General features: G+C 45.6%; 1 protein-coding gene across 1 annotated transcript in view; it reads left to right on the top strand.

Moving 5' to 3' along the window:
• Positions 1 to 10425: 10425 nt before the first annotated feature.
• Positions 10426 to 14631, top strand: part of syndig1l (synapse differentiation inducing 1-like) — a gene marked incomplete at both ends in the record, with an annotated part of 62411 nt that continues 58205 nt past the window's right edge. Inside the window, one exon of the mRNA XM_083789645.1 lies at positions 10426 to 10956. Within this exon, the coding sequence (XP_083645771.1) occupies positions 10426 to 10956 (531 nt within the window). The remainder of the gene's footprint in view (positions 10957 to 14631) is intronic.

Genomic DNA, 14631 nt, shown 5'->3' with positions numbered 1-14631 from the left:
CCCCCATGTGCAGACAGCCCACAGGGGTTAGAGTTAGACTATAGCCTGCGTGGGGGGTTGGGGCCCAGGGGCGTGTAGTGTGTCGCATTGTAAATCAGTTTAAATGATTCCTACTGTATTTACTTCAGGCTGGGGTAACAGTCAGACATGTGGTTCAACAAAGCTTATTTTAGCAGCCTATACTTCAACCAATTCAATGCAGTTTCTGCAAAGGTTCAATTACTAAAATATTTGTATCTTGGGTATCTCATATATAATAATAATAATAATAATAATAATAATACTTCTGATTAATTTAATATAAAGGACCCCAATGGAAACAAGTCATGGGCCTTCTTGGGTTTAAAAAAGCAGACCTTGTATTGACCTGTAAAGGCCTATTTTCCTGTGCTTTTTTTGCAAATGCATGGTTAATAAAGTATATTCAATCAATCAATCAATCAATCAATCAATCGGCTAATAAGTGCCCCTTGCATTGAGGATGAAATGTCCACCGTCCTTTGACATAATGCTATTCAAAAAGTGCTTTAGAAAAACATTATAACTTCCAGACTAAATGGCAAATGACAAAAACACATTTGTAGGATCATCTTTCAAACAGAAATGGTTTCACATGACAGAATGAGAGAGAGAAGAAGGATCACGTTGAGGCCTCAATGGACGTCCATCATCTTGCAAAGGCTGTGTTTTTTTAACTAACAAAAACAAGCAAACCGTGGCATTACTGCAGTACATCACCTTAACGAGGGGAGGGCTCAATCAATAACAGCCAATGAAGGCCCACCTCTTCGAAAACAACCCCCCTCCATTGTAACATGGGCGACAGACAGACAGACAGACAGACAGACGTGAATGGACCCCGTCGACATCACCCCCCCATTATTCACGGGCTGAGGATGGAGATCTCAGCGGAGCATTAACACATCAAGGAGATGTGTAAATCATCTGGAGGAGACCAGAAACACACAGGCTGGAGTCGACATATGAGAGAGAGAGAAAGAAAGAGAGACTCTTCAAGAAGAGTGAGGAGAAATACTTATGCAAATATATAATATATAAATCACATAAACCATATATCATGCTGTCGGGCAGAAACCTCTTATCTCCTTTCTCTAACTTTTTGTGTTTTTTGGTAAATTGACACCCTATACTTGATCATACTACGGCACACATAAAAAGCATCAAAATCAGCAGATCCACAAGCTCGAAGTGTGGCACGAAGCAACATGTTTTGAGCTTGTAGATCTGCTGCTTTTGCTACTTTTGAACCGTAGCAACCCCTCAATACCAACATATTCACAGGAACTATAGCTGGTATACAAGCTTGATGCGTGCCTTGTGACTTTGGAGGTCTGCTATTTTCACAGAATGTTCGCCCCCCGAATAGCGACGCTATAGGGATTGTGTGGTTAAATACAGTATATACTTTGTGTACCGGGGTCCCCCAGGGGTCTATCCTCGCGGGCCCCTCCTTTTTCCCCCTCATACATCGAATCTCTTCACCAAAGAAAGCCGAACCACTAACTCGATGCATTGTTGTGTGCTTGTAGAGCTGCTATTTTTTGCTGAATATTCCCACGACACGCCCAGATTAGGGACACTTTAGGGTTCAAGTGGTAAATGTTTTATCAGCTCTGTGACGAGAGATCACACTAAGGGGGTTGGACGTCCCTCTCAGTTCAAGTGGATTATGACAATTTTTTCCCGTGATGATAACGTCTCCACGCTGGCAAAAGGATCCGCCAGCGTGGCCCTAAAAACCCATTAGTCACGTCATCCGCTCAGGCACTTCATCTTCGCTTTGGTCTTGTGTGCTCAGGTTCACGCGGGGGAGATCTGCCTTTGAGATTTGCCGTGCAGCTTTAGTGCGACGAGCTGATAATCTTCGCACTTGTATAAGCTCCTTTCGAACGCATAATATAATGATAATCTGTAACTACTTTGGCATAAAGGTATTAACCTTGATATGCAGATTAAAACCTCGCACGGGGGAAAATCCTGTGTTAATTCAACTCCGGGGGAGTGTAAAAAAACACTTTCAGGATTCATTTCTACTCAGGAGTTTGCTGTCACCACTTTAGCATTGTGAGTGCAGAATGATAAACCACTAAAACCCTATTCTAACCCTATTGTAGATCGGGTATATTTTGACAGAATACAGCCTATATGCCAAATAGGGAGGGACACCACGGTTTGTGTGGTTAAAATGTTGACTTCACCAAGGGAACAGCCCCACGATTCAACATGGATCCATGACAGTCAGATGAGGCAAAGTAATGCAAGGTTATGAGGCAAGGTAAAAAACTAACCGGTCCGCTATACGGCAGACAAAAACACAGACTCCAGAAATAGCAGAAATAGCAGACCACAGACGAGGAAATAATGAGCTCCAAAACACAGCAGCAGGTATCACGGCTGGCATTGTGCGGCTCCCCCGTCGGAGTCCCGACTACACAGGGCCGACACAACTTTGTGAACATGGCCGGCAGTCGCATAACACACATTGGTATTCAGTCGCATTACACACATTGGTATTCCGTCGCGTGACACATCGCCAGCCCCCCTCATCCCACTTATACGATGCCAGTTCACTCAGGATGCAAGGTCAAGGGTCGCGGCGACTGATTGGCAACGAGGCTGACGCGGGGAAACGGAGTGTGTGCTGACTGGAGTCTAATGGGCTTAAGACAGACACACACGCTTGCAGCCCATCCCACGGACACATGTCATGTGATGACAACCTCACTCCCACACCTGGTTGTTCGCCCATCTATTCTCCTCGTGTCAGACATGCCCGCGATCTCTGTTACACAACAACACGGCAGCGCGGTGCACAGGGGTGCACTCACGCTCTCTCTCTCTGTCTCTCTCTCTCTCTGTGTGAATTGTTCTGCTGGCCACAGCATTTCTCTTCTCTTACTCTTAGCTGTGCCTCCCGGATTTTTGTTTGTTCCGGCTCCATGTGTCCCTGCAAGGCTAGACACAGAAAAACATATTAGGATGATCTCTCTCTCTCTCTTCTCTCTCTCTCTCTCTATCTCTCTCTCTCTCTCTCTCTCTCTCTCTCTCTCTCTCTCGCCTCCGCATGCACATATGCACACGTTGGCATGTGCCTGCGCGAGCACACACAGGACACACCGTGTTTTATCCCGTGGCACTCATTCCCGATGACTGTTTAGTGTCCTACTGTATATAGCTCATTATGCATGACATACGGTTAAGATATTCACACCGGAACTTCCATTCCCCTGCAATGACAACACAGAGCCCTATTTGTGAGCACGGCACGGCAACAAAACAAAACAATTAGGCTGCATCTCTCTGTGCAACAGGATGGGAACAGAGCCGCTTGTGTCGACGCCAAGAGAGGAGAGGAGAGGAGAGGAGAGGAGAGGAGAGGAGAGGAGAGGAGAGGAGAGGAGAGGAGAGGAGAGGAGAGGAGAGGAGAGGAGAGGAGAGGAGACAGGAACAGAAATAGTAAAGTGCCTGGATGGGTTTCAGAGGTGTTTGGACAGCGGTTCTCACACACAAAGCGAAGCGTTTCACCTAAAAAATAATCAAAATGTGTGCAAATGTGAAACCTTTTAACTCAAATCTTTGCTTCTGGAGGTCCCTGGAACAACATATTTTGAGATGGGGGTCGGCGGCCAAATACATATAATTTGGGGTGATTTTCTGAATGGGCCCTCTCAGATTCTTTCCTAATATGACGTCAGAATCAGGGAACCAATATGAATAGTCCTCCCCCTTCAACTCATTTGGTACGCATGGTTCGACTGTTTAGCCAATCGCACCGCAGTGTCTGCTGTTTTAGGCTGTTGAAGAAGTCTCATACTCATCCCAACTAAGGACGAGGACATTAGAACTAAGTGGATGGACTTTATTTATTTATGGTCGACGTGACGTTCCACTGACCAAGAAGAATATATAATCACTTTTTGCCTTCAGCTCGGGACAGGGGTCAGGGGACAGTGGGACACGGTAGTAAAGAAATATGGTGTGTTGACAAAGCGCTATGGTCAGTTATGGTTTCCACCAAGCACATCGCTCAATAGATATATATATAATATATATTATATATAATATATAATATAGGCTAAACACTATACAGGGACCTCGGTTGATATGGCCATCTTTATATCAGATTTAAGGTGGTGAGGATAAAATAAAATTCACCTTGTCCCTCCCGAGCTGTATGTCGGTTTCACAGATCCTGCAGGTGCTCATGACAGACAGCCGACTAGCTATTATCGTACAAATATACACATTATATATTATATAGCCTATATTATATTACGTTATATATAGCGTGATCTGTAGCAGGGGTCACCGGTGGTGGAGAGTTGGATTATGACGGCCGGGGAATGGAAAACCGCGGGTCCAATTGAGTACCTAAAATGAGTGTCTCTGCAAATGTGCTCACTGCTTACATGTTGCGTGATCCCGGTGACGAGACGTTCAGCTTGGGACAATTGACGAATTTAACAAGATTTGATTGTATCATCATCAGTCACCATGCACCACTGCTGACCGATCTGCTATAAAAATCAATCCATTTACAGTAGGTGTTGATTGTGTGTTTGGGCTACTATAGTGCTGTATGAATGAAATGCAGCATAAAACAATCAATGCAGGTTACAACATATGTCGCTATACAAACAGCGACACCTCCACTAGTACAGTGATAATTTTACATCGGGAGGAATGTAAACTGTAAAGACCCCGGTAGTCCCAATATATTTTACATAATTCATGCTGGCCCATAATTCCGACGTGGAGCGCTATGGCCGCTGGATGAATGACACCAAACTACAGCCAAAGCGATTCCGGGGCTCCAGAACATCAACGCTGATCAGCTGCAGAGCTCTTGCGAGATTCTATATTACCGTCAATCATTGCTGTATTGCCATCGTGAGGAATTCCCATTATCCCAAGTATCAACTTCAAACATGAAACAAACTTGTTTCGCTCCAGTTGAAACTACAGTAAGCCTGGCTCTCTCGCCAGTCCCCACCTCCTCCCTTGTCGTTCAATGCCCCCGTACCTCCCTCCCTCCACTGAGACTGAGGTGGGCGGGAATAAGCGGTGAGGAGGGAAGGGTGGAGCTGGCATTTTTGGTATTGCAGCTGAAATGCCTTGGAAGAGCATCCTGAGAGAAGATTAAAATGAATTATCTGAGTGGTTGTTTAGGCTTCAGTGTGTATAAAAAGGCATGAACGGCGTAATTTATATAATACATTTTAAATTCATGGTGGAGCCCCTTTAAGAAAACTGTACACTGTGGCAGTCTAGAAGCCACACTGTCCTGCAAGTGGCCGTTGACAGGCTGACCGTGTCATCGCCGGGTGACGAATAGCGATGGCTTCATTAGTGTTCATCTATACTGTATGTCAAAGCTGATGTGCAGCTTGAAGTGTTGCTTTGGCGCCTTGGGGAATAGAGAGGAAAATGATATTTAATTTGACCTTTAGAGAGCAATCTTTCTATAAGAAAGTGACTGATTCGTCAAGGAGGACATTGAAAGGTTGTTCAAACAAATTAAGACGGATATGTTGGACATTCTTAGACATTTTTGAATTTTGGAAATATTTGAAATGTTTAGATTTTGAAAATGTTTTACATTTTGAAAATGTGATAATTCATTAAAAAAAACGAAATTTTCTTTTGCCAATAGGGATGCCAAAAATAGGTACAGTGGACATTTGGATGTTTGTGTACAAGGCTATCTTGGGTCTAGTCTAACATGGTCAGACCCACGCTCTTACGTCACCGTAAATGACGTAATGAGGAGAGGCTCTGAGTCACAAATTGTTACAGGTGTAACCACCTTCCAGTTTTATCTCCACCTCACGAGGAGATGAAGCCTGGCAAATAACTGCTGTCGAAAGTGTCCAACCCAGTGCTTCTCAAACCTTTTCATGTCCAGAACCCCCAGAATGATATGTATTTGGACCACCACCTGAAAAGGTTTTGGCCCAGGGAACCCGAAGAAGAGAATATTTGTCTTAGAAAAAAATGAAATTTTTAACTCACAAAATTGCTCACATTCTTTTTCAAAAATAGCAGATGTACAAGCTTGCAGCGCAAGTTTGAGAACCAATGGTCTAACCAGAACATACCTGTTGTCCAGAACTTCCTGTATGCTTCCTGTAACCTGTTAGGCCCAATCCCAATTGCCTCCCTCATGCCCTGAGCCCTGGACCCTCATTGACTTTAATGACGTCAGCTGTAAGTGCTTGAGGGTGAGAGGCTGCAAGGGCTCCAAATTGTTGTGAAAGAAATGGGACAGCACTTTGAAGATGAGTCCGCCATTCATGACACTTTGCATCACTTTATACAAACTGTCCTCATTCACAGCCAGTGCCTATACCTACATGCTTGGCCTATTCATACATGTCTATCATGTCTATTTTAGTATTTAAGATGATCGTTTTATTATTAGTTTAATAAATACACTTTCCTGTGTGATATGAGTTGTAATATTCATATATAATAATATGCATTATACATATCATTTCCATATTCTTTTACTTTGCTCATTAGTCATTTCTCATCATGTTTCCCTTAATATTATTATTGTTATTAAATATATAGCCTATATCCTTCCATTCCGTCTCCTTTTGAGAACAGTGAGAAAGCACTATTGTGTTTGTTGACATTCTAATCGCGATACATAACTAATTTGCATACCTAAATGATTGACGTTCGGAGGATCCCCCTCATTCCACTGGTAACGCTATGAACTGTGGGTAATTTATTTGCCAAAGTCAGCCTAAAGTCAGCATCGACGCTGACTTTGGCAAAGGGCACATAAAGGGGCGGGGCTGAGCCCTCACTGACTTACCGATTTCAAATGGGACATCCCTCAAGCCCTCGCAGACTTCACATGAACGCGCAGCTAAGTCAGTGAGGGCTCATTGAGTCAGCAAGGGAGTGGATTGGGATTGGGCCTTATTATATCTCCAGCAGTAGTTCTCTGACTAATCATAATGCAATATTTATAATCTCATCTTCTTTTCTTTCTTCTTCTTTGCTAACCAAAGAGTAAGCTAAAGTTGCTTTTAGCTATGCTGCATCCTCATTTCCGAATACTCTACAAAAGCAAATGTTGAGTGGATGATTTCACAACTCAGACTGAAGTGAGTGTTGTCCTCGGAATGCACCCGTTCACCCGTTTGCACCTCGGCTCAGAGTCCGCGCGTATAATCGTATATACGAGGGTGCTCGTGCACATTTAATGAATCATTAGGAAGTCCGGGCCTTCGGCATGCAGAGACATGGAGAAGGTCCTGGTAGAACTCTCCTGACCTTTCCGCTGCCCGCGGTGGTCCAGTCGAGCCCCAGTGTGCTGGAGGAGCTGCTGTTTTATGCATGAGGGTATAGAGAGAGAGAGGATGGATTGTGCAATCAGCAGCAGCGAGACAAGAAGCCTAGACCAGAAAAAGCAACAGGGGGAAAACAAAAGAATACATGTACGGATTGAGGCTGCATGGCACTGCTGACTGCCACAGGCAAAGCAGCCATGAGAGAGCCTACCGTATGGAGAACGTGTAGGACTACAGTATATCAGCATGCAGCGATGTATGCGTGGGAACGAGAGATTAACCCGTTTTAACCCGAGACCGATTCTACAAGCGCCTGTCTGAATCGATGGTGTTCACACTTTCAAGACTTTTCTAAAAATGTTCCAAAAATAGCAGACGTGCAAGCTCGCAAGCGCGGCACAAAGTGACACGCTGTGAGCTTGCACATCTGCTATTGTTGATGCATAAAATCTAAAACAACATGTCGGGCTTTCCTGGTTTCAATGGGTTAAAAAGAAGAGATGGAAGAATGCTCTCGGAGGACGGGAGTAAGAGAGTGAGCGAGGGAGAGAGATGATGATGATGATGATGATGATGACGATGACGATGATGGTGATGGTGTTGATGAATCCTTGCAGAACGGCCATACGTTGCACGTGCTCGCTCGATCAATCTCCAAGTTCCGCCACGGCCCGCCAGGGGAATCTTTCCAATCTCTCAGAACGAAATTACACAAGCAACATGGACACTACATGGATCTCAATGAGTTCCATCATGATTCATGCGTGTACCAGCAGTGCCGACGTCTGACGGATGAGGATCATTTATGTGAATATGTACATGACCAGGATACAGAGTATAGAAAGAGGTCTTCCCCTTCCAGACTAACCCATCTGGCATCCCTATAATAGCCTATACTGGTTATTTTGGGAGGCTTCCACAGATAAACAGAAGCGTTGTGACTTGTGAGCATGTGTAGATCAGCTATTTTCAATTATTTTGGCCAAATATTTGGACAATGTTTGGCGAGTTTCATCGTTTGTTGATTACTGTCGATGCAGTAATGGTCTTTCCTTAAATTGTCACTTTACCACCATCCTCCAATAGCACGTGGAGTCCGCCCTGGGGGCCCCGACACGCAGGTTGAGACAGATTGTACATTTTTGGCAAAGAAATGTTAACAAAAAGGGCTGGAAAAGGGGAGAACAGGGGGCGGGCTAGCAGTCAATGAGCTAAGCTAATCATGAGGACTCTCAAAATTATTCGGAGATCCCCCTGGGGGTCGGTCCTGACCGACCGGTATACACCCTCCCACATGACCAACAGTAACGGCAGTTACAGGGATTATACACAACGTGGGAAAATGGGGAGTCAAATGAAAGAATCAACCAAAGAGGTTAAATGAGATGATTCACTTCACAGGAACTCATCGTCATCCACATCCATGGTCACACTGCCAATCTGCGTTGTGGATTATCACGTCGCCCTGCATGCCGTCAGCAATAAACTCCCTCTCCACGCTTCTCAAAATATTACAGTAAGCCCATGAACAGACAACTGGGCTGGGACCCCCAAGAAATAATCAGCTTAGTTGTTTGTGATTAATTGGGGATTTATAAATCTGTTAGTGGGTGGCAACGCATTGCAAGAGGCAGCTGGGGCAATGCTGTGTCGCAACGCAGAGTGGGAAAAACATGGTCATGTGAGTCACACATGGGCGACTATAGATAAAAGTTCCATTATCATCATAATGGTAATTGTCACAGTGAAATGAAGTGTAGCTGAGTGAAATTGAGTCGCGTCTTGGGGCCTATATCAGGCAGAGAGGATGCAGAGTTCATCTTCCATGATGATAAAACAACTTGACATCAACGCCACACCCCACTAAACACAGCTCCCGAGACTCACCTGTGTCGCACACGTATACTGCGCACAGAGAACATTTTAGGGGGTTGGGACCCCTAAGGGGTCCTTAGAGTTACTACAGGGATGCCGTCAAATCTTTGTGTGATATGATACACATATACATTTTGTATATGTTTGAGTGGTGCAGCCATAGGGTGCAGTCACTCCAATGCCCAACTTTGTCCGTCCCTGGCTGTGTCCATGTGTCCCTAATCCCTAGGCCTATGTATGTTTAAGGTACCAACAGGGGGCGCTGTTGCAACACTCACTTCAGACAGGTCTGATTTTTACATAACCCTGCTCTAGAACCTATAGCAGGCCTATTAAACTATGAACAATACAAGTATGAATATAAAGTGCCGAACAGATCTCCTTCCCTCAGTCTCTTGTGCAAATACAATCTATATTATACACTGGCGTTTTGACCATGCTAGGCTGAAGGGTATCTTGGTGTCTTTTTTCTGACACCATGAAGACACACAAATCATTTCAGTCGATGCTACTCCACGCTTGCAGCTCCCCTTCACCTCTATGAATATTATAATTTTACCATCACTTTCGGTGTCTTTCCTGATTGAACTGCAGAGTTCAGTGTTCAATGGGGCTTTTCAAGTAACTGATGTGTCGTGTTGCTACACTGGTGTGCACGCATGTGCGCGCGTGCCGATTTTATTGCTGTCGGGCAGAAACCTCTTATCTCCATAGTTTAACTTTTTTCATAAATTAATGCCCAACGTCTTCCTACTAGTGTCACACAAAAGTAGCAAAAGGTGCTGATCTCCTAGCTCAAAACGCGTGTGGCGCATTTTGAGCTTGTAGGTCTGCAAGTGTTTTGCCATGTTTGGATTTTAATTCTGGAAGGTAACAGTTTTGGGCACGTGAGGTTTCTATCCGACAGAGGCGATAGGTTCACGAGCACAAATGTGAATCACTTCACGCGGAACAGTTGTCGCTACTCAACTCGTGATCTGAGATGAGTTAATTGTTTGGCAAAATGTCAACTCCTGAAGCATCTCAAATCAATCAACCTCCCCTGCTCTCTCTCTCTCTCTCTCTCTCTCTCTGCAGGTGTCGGGTGTGACAGTCACCGTTAACGCACCAGCGAGCCTTTACATCGGGGCGCTTCATTCTGTGTCACCGCCTCGCTCCCTTCCCTTCATCAACCCCCACCGTCCCACCACCCCTCCCCCCCCCCCCTCCCACCCGCCACGCCACCATGGAGAACCTCAGCGAGCTGCAGAACCCCCTGCTGGACAAGAACAGCAAGCACGCCGTCAACGGCTACGGCGGCGACTTCCCCGGCAAGCAGCAGTACCAGCAGAACATCATCAACTACTTCGTCGGGGGCGGCGGCGGTGGAGGAGGGGGAGGAGGAGGAGGAGGAGGGGGCGGGGTCAACGCCAACGCCAACGGCAAGACGACGAAGTCGCAGCAGGTGCTGGACGCCACCTCGCTGCACCTGGCGGTGGAGGCATTCTATAAGCCCAACTTCATCCTGTACAAGGAGGACAGCGGCGGCGCCAAGGACGGCGGCGGCAGCGGCGCCAAGGAATACAAAAGCGGCGGCGAATGCTGCGAGACCACCTTCACGGAGGGGAAGAAGGGGGGCGGCGAGAAGGAGGGGAAGGAGGAGAGGAGCGGGGAGGAGGAGGCCCCCGCCGACAAGCTGCTGCTGGACGACCTGGACCATGTGAAGATACAGACCGTCTCCTACGAGGTGGAGGAGGAGGAGTATGTGGAGTACGAGGTAAGGAGAGGGAGAGAGACGCATGCACGTGTGTGCATACATGCACGCACGCTAGGGCATTAACCAAACGGGACTTTCTATAGGCGACTCGATTACCATCTAAATCGGTTTATAGTCGATTATTCGGCGGTAAAATGTGATATTTTTTCCATCCAATCAAGTATTAAAACACTGTGTTCTGAAACGAAAAGCGAGTGAAGGATTAACTGCAAAACGGAGCCGGTGAATACAGGCTGAGTGGAATAGTAAGAGAGTGGCGACACGCTTTGATCTCGCCTCAAAGCGGGTGCCTATGGGCTATAGTTCCAAACATTGGAACTATCCCATTGAGATAATGAGGACTTCCGCATTCCATTGTTACAATGGGAGTCAACACTAGTGTCGCCACTCTCTTACTAGATTACTCTGAATGCAGGCAGGCTGCTGTGCTGCTGCCGCTCTGATTGGCCGATTCACATCAGCTGTTACAAGTCAAGTCAAAGTTGCAAGTCCACGTTTCCAAGAACGTAGTTGCACCCGCCCTGCGCAAAGAACGTAGCTGTACGTTCTTTGAACGTAGTTCTTTGCGCAGTGCGGGTGGAGGCCTTTTTGGGAATTGGGGGCTCTACGCAGGCCTGCGTAGTCTACTACCTGCGTAGGACCACTCCGCTATGGGAGGCTCCCGTAGCGGAGCGCCACCTACAGGTACCGGAGCTGCCTCTACATTTAGGGGAGCTGAAGTGACAGTTACCGGAGCTGAGCTCCGCCAAGCTCCGGCTGAAATTAAGCACTGGTGACGGCAGAACCCACGTACAGTAGGCTTGTATATGATATATCAGCCAGGGATGGATTAGTACTTAAGTTGGAGAACTACCAACAAAACAACAGAGCTCACAGCTGCATGTCTGCTGTAGAAAAGCAAAAAAATATATATATAAAAAAATATTAAAAATAATATTAGCGATTACTCGATTTTTGATTTACAGTGTCGACTACCGTTTTGCTAGTCAAAAAATTGAATAATCGAATTTAATGTTAATGCCCTAACGCACGCACGCACGCAGTCGTACGCGCACACGCTCAAGCGCACACACATGCACACACACACACACACACACACACACACACACACACACACACACACAAATACAGAGACAGGGAAGGAGAGAGAGAGAGAGAGAGGAAAAGCAATAGACTGAGATAGTCTGAGAGAAAGAGAGACAGTCATGCATGTTTTTCTATGGCCAATGGCCATGCTGAGGCATCAGACTTCATAATGGGAGTGACAGACAGTCCCTCCAGACTACAAATCCCACATAATCGACTGCCCTTGACCTGAATCTTGAACTCTGGTGGGAAACCAGCGGTAGATCAGAGCCAATCAGCCGTGTTTGCGCGACCTATGGGACCGCATCACTCAGCCAATCAGCCGTGTCTGCGTTACCTATGGGACGGCATCACTCGCCACGTGTGACATTGCCAGTGAAGCACGGAGGGGACTGGTGCGAGGAAGGAAGTGTGGCTGCAGCTTGTGACCGATGGCCTGCGTTAAAGGACATATTTGGACACTCTCGGAGTCCACTGGAATCCACCCGAGTGCCCGTGATAAATACAGTATACTGTTGAAATTGTGTGTATTATTTTACGACGCGACCAGTAACGCTAGAGTTTGAGTGGTTCGCACTTATTTTCCATATTGTGTCCTATAACAGGAGCAGCGTGTGTCTTGACCATTCACACCTACAGTATGGTTGAACCATATGGAGCCTGGCAATCTCCAGACACCGAGCAGATTCATGTATTTTTACCGGCTCATCCTGAGCATGATGGCTACCATCATGAACCACCTTGAGGTCACCATGCTGACCGCAAAGTATCAAGGCCGTTATGAATCAAGATTCTGTTGCTGAATTGCTTTCTCAGTTTCATCAACAAATGTGTGTGTCTTGGCTTCAACATAACATAAACCATGTTTATAATGTGGCTGCAGTGCTTTGTTTGTTTGTTTGTTTGTTTACGGCATGCAAAATACAGCACCAGCCTCTCGTGTCTAGCATAATGCGTCTTAGCTCTGTGTGGAATATATCATGATTTATCGGTGGAAATTGGATGGTGCCGGCTTGTGGTACCTGAAGATAACTAACGATATATCTAAATATGTCACTTTGAAAATCATTCAAACTCATCTTTCTAACTCAAGTGAACGGCAGAGTCCACGCCGCAACTATAACGAAGACGGTGACTGATAGAAACACTTCCAAAATCATGTGCAGCATGTTTAAAGAACGCTATGGTTCATCAGTGTGGACGCTCGCATAATTATACTTAGCTTTATACATTTAGTTATCATTTTTGGTGAGGATGGCCCTTAACTCCACTAACTAGGAATAAAAAACACATCATTGTGTCGCTCAATGGCACAGTGGGTCTGAGACTATATACACAGACGTGAGGAAAACATTTTTTTTTACTACAGACTCCCTGCAGAATCCACACAGCCTGTTTGCTATCCGAGATAAAGTAAAGCAGATAGAGTATTTTTCAAATCATGCTGGAAGTGTTCAAAAGATTAAGTGGCTGGCTTACCATGCAGCTCTTAGTTTTTCCACAGACGTGGAATGGGGAAAAAAAAGCCCCTGCAGCTAGTTTGAGAGTGTCAGAAAGGATGACCTCCACAGGGGGACTCATTACTGCAGCCCTGCAGCCACAGACTAGCCTCGGGCACCGCAGGCCTTTTGTTTTCCAAAGAAAAATGGGAAAAAAGCCTGGGCAAACAAGCCATGAAATCTGGTCTAGGAGTGGGAATGAACTAGCCTGGCTCCAACCCTGAATCGCTAGCCGCGCATGAAAAACAATAATGTTCTGGTGATTCCGGTCTGGTGACTCTGCTACAGCGGTGTCAGTTTGAATCAAATATATGAAGGTAATGGGTTTTTAGGGTGGATTTAAAGCTTTCAATGGCAGAGTTGGACGTGTGTAATGTGCAATGGAAGGTTTCTCCAGTGTGGGGGCAAGAACAGAGCATGACCTGAGATGATGACTTAAAGGGACACTTCACCCTTTTTGCAAAAAAATAATTTTAGAAGATCTAGAACTCTTTCCTGGGGGGTCTTTATGTGTGTAATATGTGGTTTTAGATATTTTAGATTTTAGCAGTGAGCCCAGTATCTATGATGACATGAACACTGGGATCACTGCCTTCCTGGACAACAATTCCCATAATGATTTGGTGCACTGCTCCTCCTTGTGTATAGGGGAGGGCTGTCTTACTGAGACATTAGGGACTTTAAGCAACGATTGTTTTCAGGACGGCTCCACTAGGCGGAAGTACGGGAGTTGTGACGCAATCGCCGCAGCTGTCAAAATTGTTAAGCAAACAGCTGTCAGCGACAGCGACATTGGTTCCCATGGTGACGCATCTATACAGCATGTGTCAAACGTATTTTTTAAACACCCCGTCGCACATCAGCTAACTTGCCGATATTGCTTTATTCTTACATGCACTGGACATGATCAGCAGTGGAAAGAGGTAGGTGCTGGAGCAATCTGTGTTATTCTAAAACCAATTTAATAAACATGGTTAATATGACATATGGTATTAGTGTTATTTCTTCATTCAGAGCATACCAACACATTACACAGCATAAGAGAGGTGATGGAGCAATCGGTGTAAATGTATGACAGCTATCATTTCAA

The sequence above is a fragment of the Protomyctophum parallelum genome (genome assembly GCF_964188405.1).
Source record: "Protomyctophum parallelum genome assembly, chromosome: 19".
Classification (NCBI taxonomy): domain Eukaryota; kingdom Metazoa; phylum Chordata; class Actinopteri; order Myctophiformes; family Myctophidae; genus Protomyctophum; species Protomyctophum parallelum.
Note: the sequence above shows the minus strand (reverse complement) of the source record. Positions and strands in the feature narration are given on the sequence as shown.